This window comes from Symsagittifera roscoffensis, chromosome 2 (assembly GCF_963678635.1).
Source record: "Symsagittifera roscoffensis chromosome 2, txSymRosc1.1, whole genome shotgun sequence".
Classification (NCBI taxonomy): Eukaryota; Metazoa; Xenacoelomorpha; order Acoela; family Convolutidae; genus Symsagittifera; species Symsagittifera roscoffensis.
The window spans coordinates 61,896,193-61,920,599 of record NC_087063.1 but is presented as its reverse complement, the minus strand read 5'-3'; the positions used below and the strand labels follow the sequence as shown (position 1 = coordinate 61,920,599).

Here is a 24,407-nt window from a genome sequence, read left to right as displayed (position 1 = left end):
GAAAATGATTGATTAATTTGTTGTTTCAGCGATTGAGAACATTGTTGATCCCAGTTTCAACATAAAACCGACTAAAAATATCATTTGGAACAATGGATGGGTTGTGTCAGAACGGCTTGTCTTGATGCCTGAAATGTCGAGTTCATTTGATGTGTCGAAGTTCCCATTTGACCAGCAAACCTGCAGTGTTGTCATTGTCCCGCAAATAGACACCAAATTAAAAAGATACTACGGCTATGAAATCCAAAGTAAGAACACACAAATTAAAATTTACCCAATATGGCCAGGCTTTGACTGGATCCCTCTTTGTTTTTGCCGATATCTGATGCGGCGGGACATTTCACCAATTATGTCAACACAAAACTGAGATTAAGGCTCTCGTAGTTCAATGGAAAAATTTTTTTAATGCATAATTGAATTATGTCAGTTCTAGTAAGCATAATACATTTTTGTTCCGACTTTCGAAGAAAGTGCAGAAAATTTATGCTTGGTACGGTTTTTGTTCCGACTTTTGAAAAAAGTCAGGAAAACTTATGCTCGGGGTAGTTTTTGATATTCAGTCCAATTTCACAAAAATCAGGTTCCTCAGGGGAACTATCTCTTTTGAATTGAGGCAGCTAATTGGTTTTATTAATTCCAAACACGATTCAAATTGCAATTTTTAATTTTTAATGAAATCAGCCTAAAATTCAAAATTTTGCCGTTTTATTTACAAAAAATTTTTTGAGTCCAATTAAATGACATTCAGCGCTTTGCTCTGATACGAGCGGTCTTGTTTTATTGTTCCGACTTTCGAAGAAAACGGAACGTTTATGATCGGTGTGGTTTTTTTTATTCAGTCAATTTTCGCCGATCAAAATCATAGTTTTCTACCCCATTGAAGGTATCGACCTCTTGAATTCAAATTTAAAAAGATTTTTTTTTCACCTCCGATTATTTTTTGTTAATTTCTGGGGGTTTGAAAATTAGAAAATTGCTAAATTGGTCATGTTGCTCTGGACTAAATTATGCGTTTTTTGAAAAGTTCATTCATAATGCTGAGAACGTAATTAGTTATGCGTGGCGACTTATCCTGCTCAACAAAATCGTTCCAAATTGAAATGAGGCAAGTTAATTAGATAGATCAGTCGTACTAATTTCACATGACTCAACATTTCACACATTAGTATTGTCCAAAAATTATAGGTTTTCAATATTTTTTGTCCCAAAAAATAATCGATATGAATTAAGGGACAGTCGGATTATTAAGGCCTTGACTTGATATACGAGCAGTCTTGTTCAGTCAATTTTCGACTTCTTAATTAGACAGTTTTGGGGAAAGATTTTAAAACCTCTGAAATAAATTGTTGCCTTGAGCTGACTTTTTAAAAGATGTTTTGCTTGTGGTCAATTTTTTTGAAGTTAGGGTTTGAAAAATGCTAACTTGACCAACTTGAGACAATTTACGCTAGGTGTATTGCGTTTTTCTATGTAAGCGGCGGATTAATGCATTCCAAATTGATTTGAGGCTAGTCTTTTAGTCGCGTTATTCTGACACAAGACCCTTAACAGGCTTCTTTATAATTTACATTAGCTTGTGCGGCGATAAATTGAAGGAAAAAGTGAAAAAAAGGTTGTTTATTTAGCTATGTCGTCAAATTTTTAACCGAAAAAAAACTTTCAAATGGACCTCAACATGAAGGTTAATGGTATACGTGCAGGCTTTTTGAAGGACTGAAGTAAGTGGAAGTTTATTCATCGACCGGGGAAATCGTATATTTTCATCCTATGGTGTCTATGGCTAAATCTATGGCCGAGGACGGCCGGCAGTGGGGCTAAACCAAGGTCAAGAGTATCAGGACATGAGCGAACCCGGAGTCACGGAAGACATACACTAGCAGCACGAAATTTCCGTCGGATGTGTTAGCATGCCTGGGTACAGACACCGATCGTGGGATTTCGACAGTTCGGGCGACTATGTTGTCATGGCCATTCACTCAAGAAAGGAAACCGAAATAAAGGAAACCGAAAGTGAATTTGAGCGAGCTAAAACCAGAGGATAACGAATTCAGGGATTACAGGAACAATCAACTACACCTGCTAAGGAAAATTATAGTTGTCCTGGAAACGAACGGATGGGTCGTCGAAATAAAAATAAAGGTGATAGGAGGCAGCAGACCTTCTATTGTTGGAATGAACTTGATGTCTAGCCTGGCGTTGCAGCTAATTCAGAAGTCGTCGTGGGAGAACGTCATGTCTATCTAAGGAGAACAAGAGGTTGCAGAAACGTCCAACGCAGAGGCACCACTAGATTAATGGCAACTATACTTCAATAAGCAAGTTTAAAACCCTTTTCGCCTTGTTGGTGAAATAAAAAACTACAAAGTACAAGCGAAACTTTTCGAAAATTTAAATCCAGTTCAACAAAAAAGAAGAAGATTCCAATAGTCTTGCAAGAGAAGGTTGATAAAGAAATTAGTAAATTTTGAAACAAAGACACATCGAAAAAGTCGAAGAATGCTCTGAGAAATACTTTTTCTCCCCAAAAGTAGGTACGGTGAAGAAAGACGGGTCAGTAAAACTAGCATTGGAATCCTGAGATATATATAATTTAGTCAACAGAAACAAATACCAAATGCAGAACATCAAAGAATTCATGGACACGGTAGGGCAGATTATAAGTGAACAAAAAACGGTGGACGGTTTTTTTTCTACGATGGACCCCACATACGCATACGGACAGCTACCACTTATTCCGAAAACGAGCGTACAATGTAATTTATTATTGGTGGGAGGAAATTCAACAGGAGCGCATCGTTTCAAAACGGGGTTTTTTGGAGTAACGACGATGCCTCCGGAATTTCAAAGAGTGATGGACGCAATCCTATCCGAGTTTCCACAGGCACGCGGTTTTATAGATGACATCCTGGTTGTCACCAAAGGTAGTGAAATCGAGCATATATCAGCAGTCGAAAAGAACTTACGTAAAATAGACAAGGAGAATATGTCATTAAAACTTACTAAGACCAAGTACGGAAAACGTACAGGAGAACGCGTAGCAACCGAGGACGGTCGGCAGTGGGGCTAAACCAAGGTCAAGAGTATCTGGATATGAGCGAACCCGGAGTCACGGAAGACATACATTAGCAGCGTCGGATGGGTTAGCATGCCTGGGTACAGACACCGATCGTGGGATTTCGACAGTTCGGGCGACTATGTTGTCAAGGCCATTCACTCAAGAAAGGAAACCGAAATAAAGGTTGCGGGAGCGAAATTACCGATAAAGATGAACGGCAAACAGACGAGTGTTTGGATAGAAAGCGAATCGCCGACCTCAGTATTTATTATCGGAGAACTAAGGAGAACATTGGTTCCTCAGGAGTGAATTTGAGCGAGTTAAAACCAGAGGATAACGAATTCAGGGATTACAGGAACAATCAACTACACCTACTAAGGAAAATTATAGTCGTCCTGGAAACGAAGGGATGGGTCGTCGAAGCAAAAATCAAGGTGATAGGAGGCAGCAGACCATCTATTTTTGGAATGAACTTGATGTCTAGCCTGGCGTTGCAGCTAATCCAGAAGTCGTCGTGGGAGAACGTCATGTCTATCTAAGGAGAACAAGAGGTTGCAGAAACGTCCAACGCAGAGGCACCACTAGATTAATGGCAACTATACTTCAATAAGCAAGTTTAAAATCCTTTTCGCCTTGTTGGTGAAATAAAAAACTACAAAGTACAAGCGAAACTTTTCGAAAATTTAAATCCAGTTCAACAAAAAAGAAGAAGATTCCAATAGTGTTGCAAGAGAAGGTTGATAAAGAAATTAGTAAATTTTGAAACAAAGACACATCGAAAAAGTCGAAGAATGCTCTGAGAAATACTTTTTCTCCCCAAAAGTAGGTACGGTGAAGAAAGACGGGTCAGTAAAACTAGCATTGGAATCCTGAGATATATATAATTTAGTCAACAGAAACAAATACCAAATGCAGAACATCAAAGAATTCATGGACACGGTAGGGCAGATTATAAGTGAACAAAAAACGGTGGACGGTTTTTTTTCTACGATGGACCCCACATACGCATACGGACAGCTACCACTTATTCCGAAAACGAGCGTACAATGTAATTTATTATTGGTGGGAGGAAATTCAACAGGAGCGCATCGTTTCAAAACGGGGTTTTTTGGAGTAACGACGATGCCTCCGGAATTTCAAAGAGTGATGGACGCAATCCTATCCGAGTTTCCACAGGCACGCGGTTTTATAGATGACATCCTGGTTGTCACCAAAGGTAGTGAAATCGAGCATATATCAGCAGTCGAAAAGAACTTACGTAAAATAGACAAGGAGAATATGTCAATAAAACTTACTAAGACCAAGTTCGATCAAAACGAATATAATTGGTTGGGGCATAAAATCAGATTCACAGGCGTAACCCCGCTTATCCGAAAAACGGACCCGATTGAGTCTCTAAAGGCCTCTTGAACCGTCTCACAGCCCAAGTCATTTATGGGTTCGATTCATAGTCTGCACAAATATCTCCCAGCGCTCGCGGTGTCGTCAGCCCAGTTACGCCACCTATTAAGCCAAAAAAAACTAGTATATCTGGAGACCAGAGTGTCAAACAGCAGTCGATAACTTAAAGGAGCAAGTAGCGAACATAGTCGAACTACAGCGGGATACAAGGATAGTTTGCGGAGCGAATCACAACGGGCTCGGCGCTGTTCTCGAGCAATTAGGTTCCGACGGCTGGAGGTCACTAACCTTCGCATCTCGCTACCTCCACGACGCTGAGAAGAAGTACTCGCCAAGCAATCTGGAGATGCTGGCGGTCGTGTGGGGGTCGAATATTTCCGAAACTACGTTTTGGGAATTTTTTTTGGTTATTACAGATTATAAGGCTTTGTTCTCACTGCTAAACGGGAACAAGAAAAAGAAAAAGACCATATTCAGTCGAATAACACGGTGGTTAGATCACCTTATACCGTTTGAATTCCAAGTAGAACATAAACCCTGAGCGAAATTCGGTCGCGCAGACTACTTGTCAAGACAATCAAGCTCGGAACCTAAACCGGTCAGCACATATGATAGTATGTTTAAGGTCGCGAAAATCAGTTTGAGGCGCCCTCGGTTTTCAAAAGTTAATTCTATCCAAAAGAAAATTTGAGTCGCCGCCGGCCAATGAAAAGCGAGTATGCAGTATATCGAATAGAGAGCGATCGGTAGAGGGCAGAATTATATGCGATGGAAAATGGACATATCACAGCTCAGCAATTTGCATTTTTAGAAAATCATTTAAAAAAATTCAATTTAGGTTGGGCAGCTTTTGATTTCAACTTCGGTTGCACTAAAATAAATCAGAAAATACTAAAAATTTACAATATGAAATTGAACGGATATTCAGATAAGTACTTGAACGCCATCCAAGCATAGGAAGCAGCCACGAAATTGGAGAAACTAACCAGAACATGCAAGCTATTACAACAGAAGTCAGCAGCAATAAAAGCAATAAAAGTATATCAAGTCTATTGGTTTACCCAGGTGAAAGTTATCTGCCGGTTAATCCTGGAAAATTTATAAAGTCAATCATTCCTAGAAACTTTAAAATTGTAAATAAACAAAGTGCTCTTCCCGAACTACTCAATCTTAGATTTATTATGTCTCAGTATACCGCAGTCCCCCACTTACAAGCCATTATTGAAATAGTTACATGCAAAAACTAACTTACATAGGAAAATTACAACAGTATATCGAATAGAGAGCGATCGGTAGAGGGCAGAATTACATGCGATGGAAAATGGACATATCACAGCTCAGCAATTTGCATTTTCGGAAAATCATTTAATAAGAATTCAAATTAGGTTGGGCAGCTTTTGATTTAAACTTCGGTTGCACTAAAATAAATCAGAAAAATACTAAAAATTTACAATATGACATGGAACGGATATTCAGAAAAGTACTTGAACGCCATCCAAGCATAGGAAGCAGCCACGAAATTGGAGGAACTAACCAGAACATGCAAGCTATTACTACAGAAGTCAGCAGCAATAAAAGCAATAAAATTATATCAATTCTTTTGGTTTACCCAGGTGAAAGTTATCTGCCGGTTAATCCTGGAAAATTTAAAAAGTCAATCATTTCTAGGAACTTTAAAAGTGTAAATAAACAAAGTGCTTTTCTCGAACTACTCAATCTTAGATTTATTAAGTATCAGTATACCGCAGTCCCCCACTTACAAGCCATTATTGAAATAATTACATGCAAAAACTAAATTACATACGAAAATTACAACAATAAGCTAATATTGCGCTCAATACACTGAGGATGTTCACGTCAGAGACGGACTCTTTTGGGTGGATGATAAGCTAGTAGTGCCAAACACCTTGCACATGGCAGTGAACAACAGACTACAGTACTACCATCACGGAAAATCTAATATGAACGAAGCGGCCGAGGACATTTGGTACCCGTGCATAAGTCGCAGCCTAGCGTCAATAGCGGAAAATTGCCGAGAATGCACACTAGCCGGTAAAAACTTAAAACAACATGTACTCAAAAGGGGATGTAGGAAAACGCCCGAACCCAAAGAACCCAAAAAAATCAGTACAATTAGATCAGTACAAATAGATTTCTGAGGACCGATCAACTACTGAAATAAATCTAAAAAGTATGTCCTAGTGGCGGTCGACCGTATCTCAAGGTGGCCATCGGCCCTGGTTTGTAGCTCAAATATATCGGTCAAAATCCTAAAATTCTTAATAACATAAACCACCACGACAAATTCGGTTGGACCTAGGGACAAAAGTCATGTCCAAGGATATTTAAAATTTTTGATACCAGGATGGAATTGATTTAATTATATCGCAAGTAAGAGATCATCAAGCAATAGAGTGCGTTCAACGAACCATCGGCAGAGTCAAGAACTCAGTACTCACGTATTCGCGAGAAGAGAAATCGGAAACCTTGGAAAATATGCTCATAAAGGCCATCGGCGACCTAAGATTTTCTTAAAACGCCACGCTTAAGCTAACGTCATTTGAACCTCACCACGGTCGGGAAGCTAATATGGTTCACAGGATGTTGACTAAAAAGCCGTCCCTAAGGAACCTAAACTGAGATAAAGTAAAACGTTCAAAATCTACTTAATTAGATGAACGAGACCCAGATGCCTGATTGATGCGGCATCCGGTAGACACGAACTGGGGAGTCGAGTCCGGTCTGATACTGCATACAACGTGAAAAATCGACGGCACCCATTGCGGTTCTCAGACGATCAGATAAATAATCAGGAGGTATAACCAGAAACCGGCCGGAACGCGGAACCAATGGCGTCAACAGCGGCTCTGACACTGATTATTCAGCGGACGGGGGATTAAAACCTTAGCAGGTATAAACCACTAACATCTAAAATAGTGAAAGAAATGGAACCTACTATTAAAATGAGGAATGGTGCTGTTCTTAGTAAATCGGGAGTGGCGTTGCAAAAAAAAACACTTTCCCTAAAAAGCTAGTACCCGGAGCACTAAGAGCCCCGCCGAGACCACAGGAGGTGAAACGTAAAATGAAGACTGAAAAGCCATTCAGTTCAAAAAGAACAACCGATCACCACAAACACTAAACGCAGCCGAAAAATCGAAGGGGCTTCATCCGATTCTGGTTACTTGCAATTAGCGTTAAAACGGATTCTCGGACGAGCAACGACAATGGCACCCGGAACGAGTTCAGTGGAGGATGAACGAACAACCACTAGACATCAGAAAGCGGAAGAGAAAAGGCCAACGGCCAAATCGGTGGCGCGAGCCACATTCAACGCAAAAAGCACTAATGCAACGAAAATAAGACCGAGCGATTACGAGACGGCGACGGCATTTACGATTGCGCGAAAGACGGAAACGGCCAAAAACGGAAAGGAAGGAGTCAAAACGAAACTGGCGACACTGGAGAATACCGAACCTATGGCATTGGGGCAACCTGAAATTCCACATATAGGCACTAAAAAACGCGTTCGCAAGCAACGGCTTGTGTCGTATTCAATACAAGAATCGGCAAGCTCACAGGACGAAACAACTTCGAGACGTTCCGGAAGAAAACGTGCGGCGGTAAACAAAATGGGGCTGTCATGGTAGATCATATCCAAAAATCAGAGGGCGGAGGAAAATAGGAGGAGTAAAAATTAAAGCTGTCTATGTAGTCCAGGAAGAGGGCAGGCCGTAGAGCGGTCAAAAACTCAACATTTCAATTATATTTAGTTGGTATCAAAAACCAAAACTTAAGCCAAAAGTTTCCGTCATAAATCTAAATTCATTGAGTACTTTTCTGTTTCATTAAACTTTCTGTTTCTTCATTCTTTCGCAAGAAGGGGAATGTCATAGTTATTAAATTAATTCACAGTCCATTTTATTTCTATTCTATTTAGTCCAGCTGTATTCAATCTATCTGTCTGGTGCTAACTGGTATTTAACCTTCGGAGTCATCTGTCATCTTCGGTTGACCTCTATTTCATTGTCTCCGAATAACTTTAGGAATTGCAGTTTGCATCTCTCGTTCCGAAATTTACACCATCGAAATCTCTCTCTTGAAAAAAATAAACAGCGAAATATTAACTGTTTTCATGTTGCGCTGAAAATGTCTGCCTAAAACAAAAATTATTTGCTTTTTCTTTCTTCAGATAATTTTTTGAATTGTTTTTAGTAGTGAACCTCAGTCAGAATGGATGGCGTGTTTGGATGGGTAAGAAAACGCTCAGCGTAATCTCGTCAAAATATATCAGTTTCATCGGTTTAACCCCGCTAAACGATCAAGACCAATACACTCATAGGGATACTAGGCGACCTTCATCCATGAATCCTTGGGACCGGCTTGGTTCCGCTGTGCATGGGATAAAAATTCAAAATGAGGACAAACTGGAGCAAGCTAAAGAGAAAAACGACATCCGCTGGAAGTTCCTGGCGATTGTAGTGGACCGAGTTCTGCATATTATTCATGTAACGGTGGTGCTGCTCAATGTTGGATGGTTGGCTGTGCGACTTTGCAATCCATTAAGTTCTTCAAACTGTATGCCGATGTGATTCATGTATAATCAACCCAACGCTTTGAATGATTTCAAGAACAAAAGACCATTTAAAAAAAACAGCATGAAATAAATCGAAATAACTTGCACATTTAATTTAACTATATGCTATTTAATTTGAACTTTTTTTTGAATCATTGTTTTAACTTTGATTTGAAAACAAAAATCAAGACTACTTCTAATACTGCAAAGCACTGAATTTTCGTGCTGCCTTTTAAAGTTCGATAGAAAATAATTTGGTTGAGCAACTACGCTTCAATATGGCAAAAAGAACAAATTTCAAACCCTGATAGCTCAAAAAAATTAAGCTCAAGACATAAGAAACGTTAAGAATCAAAACAGCTACTTAGAGAGATGAAAAATTTGGATTTTTGTATAATTCAAAACGATCCACCAACCATCACACATTTTCGTCTTTTTCTCCAAAAGTCGAACTTGTGTTATGGTGATTTCTGGTATAATACACACGAGGCGACCCAGCATTGATATCTTTGAAAAAAACTACGTGACCAGTCTTGTGAGTTTAGGTCCGAGATGGCCTTCTCATGGAGTAATTTCGTCTAATCGTCATGCTTTTTTCGACCGGACAGTTATGAACATTTTACAATGGTAAACATCAAACTTTATAATAAATACTTGTTTTGAACTGATTCCACACATCCTGGTCTTAGGAAGTTTATTAAATCAAACTTTTTCTTGTGAAGGATGAACGGAGTATCTTCTAATTTCTTTGAGGAGGGTGTAGAATGATTGTGTCAACGAAGTACATGTGAGGAGGTTGAGGGATTGGTGTGAACCCGGAGAGATCGTGAGATCGTATTGAAATGGCAGATTTGTGTCAATGAAATGTCGATTTCTTAAAACAGAGCAAAACTACGTGCTTTCTCAACTATTCGTTCGTAATTGATCGAGTAGCGCGACAAAGGGTTGATTTCTCTGAGTGAGGCGCCAAGTGACAAGGATACCTAAGTTTTGAGTTGGCATCTGTTCGGGTTCAATGGATACCTTTGCTGCGATGTCGGCTCCATACTTTATATCCTATGAGCATTGTGACTGCGTCAAGCAAAACCAATAGATTTGCTATTCCATGGTCAGAAAGTCGTCGAGTTTTCGTCTCTTTTCTGCTGCTTGTTTATTTTGCTCTGTTAAGTTTTTTTATTTTAAATATGTGCACTTTAGTAATTCAGTTTTAGTTTTGATCTTATTAGTTATTTTTGCAGAAGCTTTTTAGTTAGTTTTAGAAAGCCTCGGATCATAAAAAAAGCAGGGAGGTTTACCGCAGCCTCATTTCTCAATTAAAATCTTGATATCAGATTCGGCTGGCCTGTTTTTTTTGTGAAAATCAAGAAATTTCTTAAAACATTAGGCTTTCTGAGGGCTAGAGAATTTTGTGAGAAAAACGTAGTCGCTCATACAAGAGAGCTTCCCACAGTCCATGTTTTTGATTGAACAAAAAATCTCAACTATGGAAAGCTAGTTTTTTACAAAGGTTAGAAAGTTCAAAAACGGTCAAAAAATCAAAAACGGTCAAAACCAATCTGTTCCTTCGCTTGAACTCTCTATCTCAGATTTAAGAAGATATAGAAGGAACAAAATCTAAAACATGACCAACAATTGAACCAATTTTATGCTTTATCGAAGGCACTTAGATTTGCTAATGCACTTTTTGTGAAAAAAATCAAAAAGTTTAGAAAACGGTCAAAACTCAAACTTTTGTCTTATCCCGAGGCCCTAATATTATCTATAAAGAAATTCGTACATATGTGACTTTGCAGAAAAAAAAACAAATACTGGTTTCGATTGCATAAATTTCTTAGATTTGGGAGGTTTTTTTCGATAAAAGTAAAACCGATTGACAAAACGGCCAAAAAATCAGAATTTTGACTTTACCAAAAGCAATTACTTTTTACGAAAAGTATAAGCGCGCAAATTTTCATCATTTTGTTGATTCCATTGAACCCAAAATCTCAAATTTGGGGATATAGTTTTCGAGAAATTCTAAAATGTGGGCCAAATTCTCCCCACAGACTTTATCGACGGCTGTAGAAAGTAGGGTAGGGTAAAAGGAGACTAAGCGTAAAAGCAGGCACCCAGCGGAATGAACCATGGTTCCTTTGGTATCATTTTTTGCAAATAGAAAAAACAGTTATTGAGAACTTAATTTTTAAAAAAAAGCGAGAAAAAACCGAAGCTCATACGTTTTCATAAAACATGTTTTATCAAATAGGAATGAATCATTTGAAAACAAATAAAAATCTAACCTTTTGTAAGAACATGCTTGCAAACCGTACCTGGTAATGTAAAAAGCCTTTGGAAAAAAATCCAAAAGAAGGCCGAGAAAATTTAGGAAGAAACTCGAAACTAAAAAAAAGTAACAATTTTAAAATTAGTTAGAATTAAAAGTACCTCAAGTGATATCAGTAGTTGAATTTGAAATTTCAAGAAATTGAGCATGTCTGAGCAGCAGCAATCGAGCGGCAGAAAGTGCAAGACAAGTTGGTTTGAGAAAAATGTCTAGTTTTCGATAACAATTGACTTGCTCTCGCAAGAGAAGTTAGCATATCGATTGTTTCGGCGGTTCTTCTGTTTTTTCAGAGGCGTGCGTACTCTTTAAACCGTATTTTTGTCCTAAAATATAAGAACTTGCATTCGACAGCAGGCATATTTCATGCTTACTCCGCGTTGGTTGTATACGTGACATGCCTCAAAACGTCCTTACCCAAGATGCACAAAAAATCAAGTTGCAAAAACCCTATCGAACAAACTGTTTCTTGTTTTGCAATCTTTCGATGTTTTTCCCTGTTCATTTGCAATAATTTTTTTGACTAACTTCATTAGACAAGGTAATCAGATTTTGTTCATCTGTAATTTGGGGGTCACTCACGCAATCCATGGAATCGCCATCCAGGTTGTTGACATTGTCCACATTCATAACTCAAGATTAATCTCTAGGTAAGAATTCAAAAGTAATTGCTTTTTGGTCAAAAGAAATCAATTAAACCTTTCAATAAATTCAACTGGAACGGCCTCAAAGAAAAACAAAATGCTTCAGATCATTTGAGCGTCAAACTGTCTGATTTCTAACTCGAATATTCTTTTAGAGCAGTATCTGGATTTCTGGGACGAGAGGTAGTTCGACGTTCTGGTCAGTTGCTTTGACGCTTTATACAGCCTAAATTCGCCATGAGATTCGTTAAACTTTCCAATGAGTCTTGATGACACGTCTCAGTTGAGAACACAATTCGGTCACGGTTGGAGCGGTCCCAGTGCCATCCACCTCCTCGGGGTGAACCTGCTATGGCGAAAGGGACATCTACCCTCCCCCACGGTTGGTGTTGCATAACGTTTTACACCTTATGCACCATATTTCCTGTCACTTTGAGCGATCCCTGCTGTAGCCTTGGACGGGTATCTGATATGGTACCGAGTTGTTCTTTAGAGCTTGGCTACCTCAATTATCAGCATGGTGACGTTTTCAAGAGCTAACAATGAGCATTTGAAAGGCAATTATTATAATGTTTTTTTTTCGAGTAGAAATTCAGAGAACGCAAGAGTTCAGATTTCGAAGGGCAGTTTTCATGTGTCATTATTTTTATTGGTTGTTTGAATCAATGTTTCGATTAAACCGCATCCTCTATCATCTACCATTGGAGTTTCATGTCTTTATGATTGCATATTTCTTCGATAAGCTCACTTTTTAAGTCTGACCCATAATCGGTTTGATGTTCTTTGCCAGGACAGGATTACAAATGTTAAATTAAACAAATTATTGACCATCTTTAAACGCCGCAGTTTTCTTTAGGAGAACCGAGAAACAATAAAATCACCTATATATTGATACGAGTATATGAATTTCCCGTCGGAAATCTGGCCGGTGATTTCGGGTTAGATTTCTTGCTTAGGAGCACTACGGCCAGTATAAGGCTATGTATAGGTTTTTTAAATTCAAATCGAAGCAAGCGAAGCAGAGAGTCGAAGAGCATCCATCACTTTCCCTAGTTCTAGATGAGAGCAATGAAGTCTCGTCAGTTTTGCCGACGGCGTTTTTCCGGATTGCCAGCTTGTTCTGACTACTATACTGTTGCTAGCCTTGAGCCATAAACCACCAATTGAGCTGACCCTTTCCGGGATTTAAAAGAGATTCCATGGGGCTTAAAGTCAGTCTTGATAATGGACGTTACGAGCTGGTTGGAGTTTATCGGTGTTAGCGTTTAAGAAAAAGTGGGTCTGTTAATGGGTAGTGTTCAGGATGTTTCAAATCCCGATTCAGCAATTCTTTTACGGTTGATTTCACCATCAGAAAGAGTGAGGCTCTCCTATTGAATTCGTGATAAGGTGTTAAAACAGACGTAGTTGTCTGATAGTACAAAATGATGAGATGCACTAATAGTAAACTGTCAAGTAAAAAAGCCCAAATTCAAAAACTGATCTTGAGAATAGCTCTGGCGAGGCGTTTCGCCGTCTTATTTTAACATAAATTACTAAAATCAAGAAAAACAAAAAACTTTTTCGTGCTGAGTAGCGTTTTTCAGCAATAAAAAAAATCAATATACAGATAATTGAAAGGGAAACTCTTTCAAGTTTTTTTTTTCATATTTTTCTTACTGTTTTCATCGGTGGGTGTCGTCTGAAGTTAGGGTTCAAGAATGAGATAGTGAAAGCTCTTATGATTATAATTTAAGCAAATTAAAAAACCGGAAAAAGAAAGGTCGAAATGTAAGCTTCCGAGTTTCAATGAAAAAAAAATAGAAAAAAGCTCTTTAAAAATTTTGATCGTTTTTATCGGAATACTGATGACAAAAACCAACCCAATTTGAGAAAATGGGTCAAAGGATAAAACCCATATCCACAATAAACTTTAAATACTATACAGATGTAGAGCTGCACTTAGCAAAGACAAGCAGAAAATTAAATGTAAAAAGCTCAAAAAACCTAAAAATTACAGGAAGATTCCTTAAAAAATTAGCTTCACAAATAAACAAGGATAGTCGGTTACTGTGAAATTACCAGAGGCTATTCAAAACATCCTATCTGAGATATCAAATTTAAAAACATAAACTTGAAAAATCGGAAAAAAATTGGCTTTTTTGTCAAAGTTTTCTCATATACTTGTTCAAAAGGCGATTGAATTCGGTGGGAAAAAAATACAAGAATGAGTGTTTATTATAGCTATCAAAACCTCAAAGTGGTCCAAAATCATTATTTATAAGGCTCTAATATGCACCACACTTCTTTAGGTTACTCAAAGTTGAGAAAAAAACAATACCAAGCCCATAGTTGCTTCCCACTTCGTGAAATACTGAACCTTATAATTCAAGTCTTGCGGTGTACAAATAGTTGGATCATTTAGCTGCCTCAATTCCTTCTGGAGAAAATTTGACGCATCAGAGATTGGAAAACTTTGCTGCACTCAAAAAAGCTCCCTTTACGCGTTGAGCATCTTAGTCCGCAAAATAGAGTTCTGCACATAATGAAGTCCACATACCACAATTACATTCCCCAAAATATTGCCAACGGACTTGGTTTTTTGCAACAAAATCTTGCAATTTCCATAGAAAACAGGATATGCCCTGAAAACTGGCTCAAGAGGTAAACTTTTTAATCCGCTGCAAAATCTGAAAATTAAAATCCACTTTTGAAAATATATAGCTATCACGTTTTTCGAGACATCTATACTGTTGCTGTTCGATAGTGGAGTTTGACCTCCTTTTATCATAGGAAATTAAGCGAACTTAAAAATCAAAACAGTAAATTTACCCGTGATAAAAAATTTCGCGAAAAAAAACAAACAAAAACTATCTCCAAGACCTATTTAAGAGTATTCACTATGTTCATGACTCTTAATCACTGCATATTGAAATTCTTCTCCATTTAGGGCATGGATGTCTTCAAGAACAGTATGTTTTTGCTCTTTTACACATGTTCTTTCACGACAAGGCATGAATGAAAAATGAAATATTAGAACGCATGAATGAAAAAAGAAATCATTTGCATAGTTTCGCGCACTTTTGCGGGCGCCTTCACAATTTTCCGGGCTCTTTCACAATTTTCTGGCATCTTTCCCTCAGAAAGAGTAAAAACATACCCTTCAACAGTTAGAACATAGTTGAAGTTGGCCTCGGGCAAAAGAGTCGCACTCGGGCACTTCGTGTCGTCAGGCCGGGCTCATTTTTCCTCGGTCATCTTTCAACTATGTTCTAACTATTACAAGGACACTTTCTGTAGCAGTTTTAGAAGTATCAGAAAGGTATATAAAACTTTTATTTCGATTATTTGAAAAAAAAACTGCACTAAGTTTTGGTTGGAAAAAATAGCAGACTGCCCGTATTACACTTTCCTCGAGAATTTGAAGAACATTAGTTATTGCAGAAAATTACATCGTAATCCCATTTTTAGGGTGCCCCACTCTTTAACCCCCTATGTTTACACTCCCTACTTTAAAACCCCGTAACAAGATAACCTACAACAATTTAACCTCCTTTTAATGACGATAATTTGTTTCAAATTAACTCCTTTTATTAAGTCCTTTTACACTCATAGTAGTATTCCAATTAGGTGTACTAATTGAGGCCAGAGAAGACATTATTTATTCACTTCATGGATTTGCCGCTCAAAAATAATTGCATTTCGATTAGCTTAAGAAATAATCCCTCATTCACGCGTTTAAAACAGAGATAACCTACATGGTGCTAATTGAAGGCAACAAAAAACGTTTGAGTCTTATAAATCTAAAACACATTTCTGTTCAAATCTAAAACGCATTTAGCAGCGTGCATGTCAATTCATGTGGTTCGCAATATTTTTCGCAATTAAAGCTTTGATGTTTACCGACGATATGGTTCCGAATCCCTTTCAAGTAAGTTTTACTTTGATTCTAACAATTGGTATTAAAAAGGGGTTAAATTGTGATGGGTTTATCTAATTTCGGGGTGATATAAGAGGGGGTTAAAAAACACGGGGTGATACGCTTGGGAACCCATTTTTAGAACTTTCTGAGAAATATAAATTCACCTAACTTTTAATTAGCCTACGAACATGATAAGAGAAAAATAAGTTTCGTAATACGATAAGGGGAAAATGTCATGCTGTAAGATGTTAGCTTAAAATTACGGGAAATCAATCTTTTTTGTCCCAAAATAATTCGACGTATTTTTTGGGGGGAAAATGGAAAATATCCCCTAGCAAAACTCCTAGATCCGCGCCTGTATTACATCACACCGCTGCTTGACTAGGCTTGGCCCAAGAATCATGTACTATTTTGGCGGTTGTTATGCACTCCGTTGACTTAAAAACTAGATTCCGAATTTAAATTATATAGAACTATCTACAATTTTAAATATAGAGTTCGAAAGAATGCATCAAAATACACTAAATATATATTTTCAGTACGATACGCAGCGCTGGATTATACTGAAACTATGGAAGTGGCAATAGGATTGCGGATATTGGAACGTGTTGAATATACAATGCAGTTTACTACAAGCAATGGCGAAATTTGACCTTAAATGTACATTTTATCTGCTGCAGATTACAATACGCAGTTTCACGGGGGTGTAGCGACTTGCAGCCGTTCCGCATCGGAGTTTAAATAATTACTTAGTCTGATGCGAGTTTTAGTTGCAAACGAGAGAAAACAAACTCAAATCTAATCAGGCTAACAGCCGCAGGCTTAACGGCACGTATGCAAGTACACAGTCCCACAGTTGCACTACTACTATACCATATATTGTTTCATTACACTAGGGATGAGTTGAGCTTACTTGGAGACGGGAAGCTCTGTCTCCATCTCCTCCACATTCACATAAACATCAATTTCATGGTTCAACTAGGCTTTCTACACGGTTGGGTATAAACAACAAATTTGATTGCAATAGGCTGATTATAAAGTATGCGAACTTCTATCAACATTATGAAACAAAAATTTACAAGTAAAAAATCGCAAGTGTTGGAAAAGGAGAAAGAGACAATCGAGGGTAGCAAAATCAGCCGAACTATAACAAGCAGAAAATTAACAGATTTTAAATCTATTCGCCCAGAAATCAATATTTCAGCAACATCTCTAAATTTTTTGTTCACAGTTTTAAAGCGATTTATAAACAAGCCGAATTAGCCAAACATATAGATTGTTTGGTAAACTACTAAAATCCCAGACCAGTAAAAAAAACAGAAATTAACTCCAGAAAAAATGATTCCAGAAAATTTTGACATTTGTTGGAAATCAGCTCAAGAATAAAGTGGAAATCGGCTAAAGAATAAAGTGATCATATTTCCATTAACCAAACCAATCACTGTAATCATTGTTCTCTTCATTTAAACATTGAAAATTTAAAAATCGCAAAATTAAAAAATTTGGGCGAAAGGCCCATTTTGCATAAATATTGGGTAACAGCTTGTGTTGATTTCGGCCCATTTATATGCCACCGTAGAACAATCTAATTTAGACACAATTACCTTTTATTACCAGGAACCAAGTCAGTAAAAAGATGGCCTTCTAAAACACCAGTTCTATGCTCAACACATGAGTGACTCTGGAATGAGAACATTAGATTTACAATAGAAACCCAAGCCAAAACAAACAAACAGATTGTGACACGAAACCAAACAAACGAACATATGAAAATCACCCTCATATATCAATCTATTTATACCAGACCAGAGTAGTGAGAAAAGTACATTCTACATTTCAGCACGATGGCATAAGTTTCTTAAGTAAACCTACAATTAAGTTTCACCTAAACTAGTGTCATTTTCTGGTCTGTTACTGACAAGAAGAATACTTTCAACTGATTCTGACATATCTTTTACTGTTATAGACTCTCGTAGCCATCATTTTGGAACTGGATAGTCGGGTTGTTTTGCGGACTCCCCTGATTCGCTTCTGAGCTGCTTCCATCTTTCGGCCTTTCTTTTTTCGCCTTCTTCTTTGTTTTCTTTTCCCCGTTTACCCCTTTGTCGACCTTCTTTTTACTTTTACCTTTCTTTTTTTCAGTAGCCTCTAACTCGTCTGATTTTTCAAAGTCAGCAACCAAAGGTTCTTCATTGTTTTCCAAAGACGGTTCCTCAAAGTCGAGCAAAACCGCTAACCCTTTTCCAGATTTAGCTGATTTTGATGTTTTCCTCTGGTTTTTGCCGTCTTTATTTTTAGAACCAGCTTTACTCTTCTTCGGTTCATCTGCATCATTATCTTGCTGCTTCTTAGTTTTCTTCTTCTTGTCAGTTGGCTCTTTTTTAGGCTTCGTATTTACTGCAACTGTTTCTAAGAAGTCAAGTTCACCTGAGTTCAACATTAAGTTCAGCGTGGGCGAGGCTAACGAATTGTCTACATCTTCTTGTTCTGTTCCATCGAGTATTTTAACTGTATTTTGGGGTGTGACTACATGATTCGCTTTGTTCGGTTTTTCTTGTGACCCTACTGGCAAGTAATCTACATCTGGCATTTCTTCCAGCGCTTCATTTGGCTGTACATCTTTATTATTGTGCGCGAAGAAAACATCTAGATCATTTTCTTCATAGTTAGTATTAACAAGAGGATTCACTTTCGAATCTTCATCATCGTCATCATCATCATCATCATCTCGCTCAAGTAACTGATCATTAATTGAGGACCTATTCTTACTATGGCAATCTGGAATTTTATCTCTACCATTTTTAAAACTGTGCACTTGTTGTTTTGACTTCTTCCCGCCTTTTTCTGTCTTTTCATCAAGGTTGCCCTTTTCGTTGTCAGTGCCTGACGAGTCTGTGTCTGACATCAGCACCCTTTCTGAGCTCTTTTTCTGTCTTCTGCGCGCAGGCAATTTGGAAGCTGCCTTCGACATAACCGCACTGACTTCGTTCAGCTGCTGTATGTTAGGTTTCGCTGAAATAAAAACTGAAATTCGCTGAAATTTAAAATTATAAAGTCTGCTTTTGCAAAGTTAGATTAACATGACCTTATTTTCATTCTGAGTCCTAAATTGGAATTTAGCGATTTAAGCTATGGATTATATACAAGAACTCACCTTGCAAATTGCAGCACTTATGCATTTTCGAATCGCTATGAGCTATCATACTGAGCTACAATGCCAATTAAATTGGCAAGTATCTTCTTATCTTCGAAATTGGTTTCTTCTTGCAGCGTCTTGCACCGAATTGGTTTCTTGCACCCTCACTTTCACCGTCAAAACCATGACATTTATAGTGTTCTTTTCAAATGAAAGCCATTGTACGATACCATACTCAACTTACCCTGGTTGCGAATGTACTGCTTAAAGTTGTCATCGCCCTCTGGGTCGTCAGATGGGAGACTATACTGACTGCTGTCGTCCGAGAGAACCTCGCCACCCTCCGAAGTGGTAGTCGACGACATATTTCCTCTGCCACCTTTCCCTTCAACCCCCTCATCGTCACTGCTATCATCCGATATTAACTTAGTTTTCTTCCCTGAGACTGTCTTGGCTTCCTTCTTTGAAGTCTTTTTGGATCCCTTCACATTTGTTTGCTTCTTACTGCGTGTCTTCTTTTCGACTATCTGTGGCTCGTACTGCTGCTCTTCATCGCTTGCTTCTGAACCAGTTGAAATTTTTCGGGGTTTTGGTACTTTGTTTTGTTTAGGCTTTGTGTGCTCAGGTGAGGCATCAGTCACAAACATCAGTTCAAAATCATTGTCTTGATTATTTTGGAACGGATCCAGATCATCCGTTATAATATCTGGCATAGGAGCGAACAGGTCTTGCTGTGTTGTTTGAGGCTTTTCCACTTCTTCTTCTTCACTGCTTGAAGAAATTTTTCTTGCTTTGACACTCTTCGACTTTTTGGTCTCTTTAACCAGTTCCTTATCAGGTACTTCAAAGCACGGGTTTTCGTCGCTCGCGAAATCTTCGAAGAAACCATCAACCATCGGGTTCTCGTTTTCATTATCATCTGAATTCTCCGGATCTCGTTTTTTAGTTCCACCTTTCTCACCATCTGCTCCTTGATTCCCACTCAAAAAATTGTCCAAATTCTCAGGTTGATTAGCACTTGCATCTTTCGAACCGATTGGCGCACTTTTCTGCCGCTTGCTGAACATTCTTGTCAGTTTAGAACCGATGCCTTCGCTAGTTCCTGGCTGCTTCTGGGAATCAGTTACAGCCGAGTGCTTGGAGGGACTGACGTTGGCAGATGATGCGTTGTTGAAAATTGCACTGTGAGAAGGGGAAACTCCTTTATCAGGAGATGAAAGCGAAAGAGAAGCTGTCTTAGTGCGCCGTTCCTCAACCTTTTCCAAAAACACCCCGTAATCCACTTCCTTGTTTCCTGTATCGTCCAGACCTCGGAAGAAATCGTTAATTTTCAACTGGTTCTGTTTATTAGTCTCCAGCATCTGGTTGAGCGATTTGCGCTGTAGCGACAAGAAAGGCAAATTGAAGAACTGGTGAACCATTTTGAGACCAAAACCGTCTTTGAGAGAACTTTCTATGACCACAACTGGAGCAGCAATGAGTGGTCTATTGGCCGCACTTTTCAGCATACGTTTCATGCCAGTGGGCTCCCCTACCACTCTGTTTTCTTGGTTGTCCATGAAATTGGCCATGACTAAAACTGGGATCTCGTGGGGAACTAGAGGTAAGTTTTTGATGACGTAATCGTAAGTCCACTGTTTGCAGATATCGAATACAAAAATGACAGCGTGTGTTCCTTGGTATACATCTAGGAAATCAGCATCGAGACAGGCTTCCATGTGCTGGTTGGGCTTCGGTTTGTCGTCGCCCGATGGATCATTTGACAATTTGAGCCCTCCATTCTTTCTACGACACTTTCCTTTGTCAACTATGTCCCAGACATCTACCTAATCAAACAGGATAGTCGGATACGGTGCACGTAGCACGATGTTTTGACCAGAGTCTTAAAAGATACAATTTTTTTTTCAAATTAGTGTCGTTTTCGCTGTGAAAATCTGAACGAAAAAATAAAGCATAGAGATAATCGACAGTCATAGTAAAATGAGCGCATTGGACAACAATTTTTCTGGAAAGATGACTAAAAAAGCAAAAAAAATCGAAAAAAAACGTTTTTTTTTTTACTTTTGAAGTTTTTGATTCCAAAAAGTCGCTTATAAACTCACTCAAAAATCTGTCATAACTCGATTAAACTTACGATTAGGTTTTCACGGCTTAAAAAAAAGCTATTGTTAGCTAAAACGCTATTGAAATGAGCTATTGTAAGCCTGCTCACTCGCATCATTCGATCGAATTAAAACTGAAAATCAAAATTTTTATAATAGGTTTTTCTCAATAACTAGCAAGCCTGCCTCCAATAATCAATTTGCTCGCAAAAAATTAGTTGTTGTTCTGATCAAGCTATTCAAATAATGAAACTTTGAATAATTTCAGGTTAAGCCATATCGTATCGGTTTGAAAAATTTAAGGCTTCATAGAACGAATCGGTTCCCGAAAAAATAAAGTTTTTTAAGCAAGCTAGTCAAGCTATGAGACTTTGAATAATTTCAAAATGTTCTATGAAGCAACTCGGATGGCTAAAGTTTGTTTTTCTAAGGAAGCTACTCAAGCGATGAAACATTGAAATACTTCAAGTTGTTTTTATAGAGCGAATAAGTCGGCGAAAAGTTAGGTTTCTCATAGTAAGCTATTTAAAACGTTCCACAGAGAAAACAGGATTGCAACAGACTCAAGTTTTTCTACGCGAGCTATTGAGCGAAAATTTTGAAAGTTTTCAACGTTTTTATGGAGAAAATCGGGGGGCAAAAAAAATGAACTTTTGTAGTTTTTCAGTAAGTGAATTGAGTGTCGAAAATTTGAAGTTTTCTATTTGGGCCATTCAAGTGACAAATCTGAATAATTTTAGTTATTTCACAAAGTGTATCGGATAGCAAAAAATAGCAGTTTTTTCTATTGCAGCCATTCAGCCGACGAAACATTTTAATTTTCTAAGCAAGCTTTTTAAGCTAAGAAACTTTGCAATAAAACAAATTGGATGGCAAAAAATAACTTTATATTAAAAAACCATTTAAGCGACGAAAATTTGAATAGTTTCAAATTATTTCTTAGAACGAATCGATCCGCGAAAAGTCGAACTTTTAATTAAACTAAAATTTTATAGACTGAATCGCTTTGCAAAAAATTAAAATTTGTCTAAGCAAGCTATGAGAGTGAAACAATTCAATTTGTTTGTTAGAGCTAATCAATTTGAAAAGAACTGAAGTTTTCCATGCAAGCTATTCAAGCAAGGAAAACTTAAAGATTGTTTAATAGAGCAATCAGTGAGCAAAACGTTTTCTTAAGCTATTCAAGTTCTGAACTTTTTTTCAAGTTATCTTATAAAAGCAATCGAATAGCAAAGAAGTGAATTTTACTTATAGCACCATTCAAACAAAAAAACCTTGAAATGTTTCAAGTACTTCCACAGACTAAATTAGAAAATTTCCAAATTTTCTAAGCAAGCTATTCAAGCTATGAATCTGAAGTTAACTTCACGTTTTTCTTTTGGAGCCAATCAAGCGATGGAACTAAGACAAGTTTAATAGATTTCATAGATCAAAGTGATTAGCAACAAAAAAAAACAAGTATTGCTGGGCTAGCTATTTGGCTTAAGCTTTGAAAGGCTTCAACTTATTTCTTAGAACGAATCAGTTCGACCAAAGCTTATGTTTTCTTGAGCAAGCTATTCAAGCTATGAAAAAATGCAAGCTTTTTCATCGACTGTTTTTATCTTGAACAAGATTAAGTTTTTTAAGCAAACTATTCAGGCTATGAAACATTTCAAGCTATTTCATCGACTGTTTCCATCTTGAACAATATTAAGTGTTTCTAAGCAAGCTATCAAAATTTGAATTGTTTCAAGTTTTTCTAAGTTTTTATGCAAAAAATCGGATAGCAAAAAAAAGAGGTTTTTTCTTTTGAATTCATTCAACCAATGAAAAACTTCGACTTATTTCAAAGAACTATTTAGTTTTTGAAAAGTTAACGTTTTTCAAGCTAATCCAGCTATGAAACTGAAATGTTTCAAGTTATTTTATGAACCGAATCATTTCGCAGAAAAACAAGTTTTTCTATGCAAGTTATTAAAGCCATGAAACTTTGAAAAAATTTCAAATTGTTTCTTATATCGAATCATTTTGCGAAAAATGAATTTCCTATGGTATTCAAGCAAGGCAACTTTTGAAAATTTTTCAAATCATCGCAAGGAGCCAAATAATTGGCAAAAAATAGGTTTTTTAGCGGCTATTTAGCTTATGAAATTCAAAATAATTCAAGTTATTCAACTTCAAAGTAATTCAAATTATTTCATGAAGTTAATCGAATAGCAAAAACACTAACATTTTACTGCAGCAAGTTATTGAAGCTATAAGCAATTGAAATAATTCGATTTCTTTAGACCGAAATATTTTGCATAATTTAAGTTTTCTAAGCAAACTACACGCGCGATGAAACTTTGGAGTAAAATGTTTCATAGAGCAAGGCAGTTCAAAAAAAATTGAAGTTTTACTTAACCAAGCTATTGTAGCTATGAAAAATTGTTTTTTGTTCGAGTTCGTTCTTAGAAATTAGTTTTTCTAAAAAATCCAAGCTGTTTCATAGATCGAATCGTTTTGCCAACAGTTGAAGTCTTCCAAAGCAAGCTATTTAAGCTATGAAACATTGAAATATTTCAACTCATTTCATGAAGCGAATCGGATGGCGAAATGAATAAGTGTTTCTATGAAAACTATTTTAGCTATGAAACTTTGACATATTTTATGATTTTTGATGAAATGAATCGGTTCACGAAAAAAAATCTAATCAAGCTACACAACTTTGAAAACTTTCCAAAATAATTCAAAGACAGAATAGGTTTGAGAGCATTTTAAATTATTCTAAGCAAGCTTTTAAAGCTACGAAAATTTGAAAAGTTTCAAGTTATTTCATAGACTAAATCAGTTCACCAAAAGCTTCAAAATTTCTAAGCAAGCTATTGATGCTATGAAACTTTTCATGCTATGAAACATCGAGTTGGAAAAGTTTCAATGTGGATTAAATCGGTTCGCGAAAAGTGTTAAAATTATCTGAGCAAGCTTTAAAAGCTATGAAAATTTATATTATTTCAAGCTATTGCATAGACTGAAACGATTCGCGCAATATGCAAGTTTTTCTAAGCAAGCTATTCAAGCTTTGAAACTCTGAAATATTTCATGGTATTTTGTGGATTAAACTTGTTCGCGGAAAGTTTTAAAAATTTGTAAGCAAGCTTTTAAAGCTATGAAATTTTATGTTATTTCAAGCTATTGCATAGACTGAAACAGTTCGCACAATGTATCAGTTTTTTTAAGCAAGCTATTTAGGCTATTAAACGTTGAAATATTTCAGTTTATTCTATGGACCAATTGGGTTCAAAAAAAAG

General features: G+C 37.3%; 2 protein-coding genes across 2 annotated transcripts in view; one reads left to right on the top strand and one right to left on the bottom strand.

The window, feature by feature from the left end:
• LOC134839590 (aquaporin AQPAn.G-like) overlaps nucleotides 1–24,407 on the top strand; it is a 364,076-nt gene that overhangs the window by 190,548 nt on the left and 149,121 nt on the right. The gene's annotated exons all lie outside the window — the stretch shown is intronic.
• Nucleotides 17,298–24,407, bottom strand: part of LOC134839588 (rab-like protein 6) — a 323,021-nt gene continuing 315,911 nt past the window's right edge. Inside the window, exons 4-5 of the mRNA XM_063855191.1 lie at nucleotides 19,278–20,859; nucleotides 17,298–18,909 (exon numbers count right to left, since the gene is read on the bottom strand). Of these exons, the coding sequence (XP_063711261.1) occupies nucleotides 17,858–18,909; nucleotides 19,278–20,859 (2,634 nt within the window). The 3' untranslated portion in view covers nucleotides 17,298–17,857. The remainder of the gene's footprint in view (nucleotides 18,910–19,277; nucleotides 20,860–24,407) is intronic.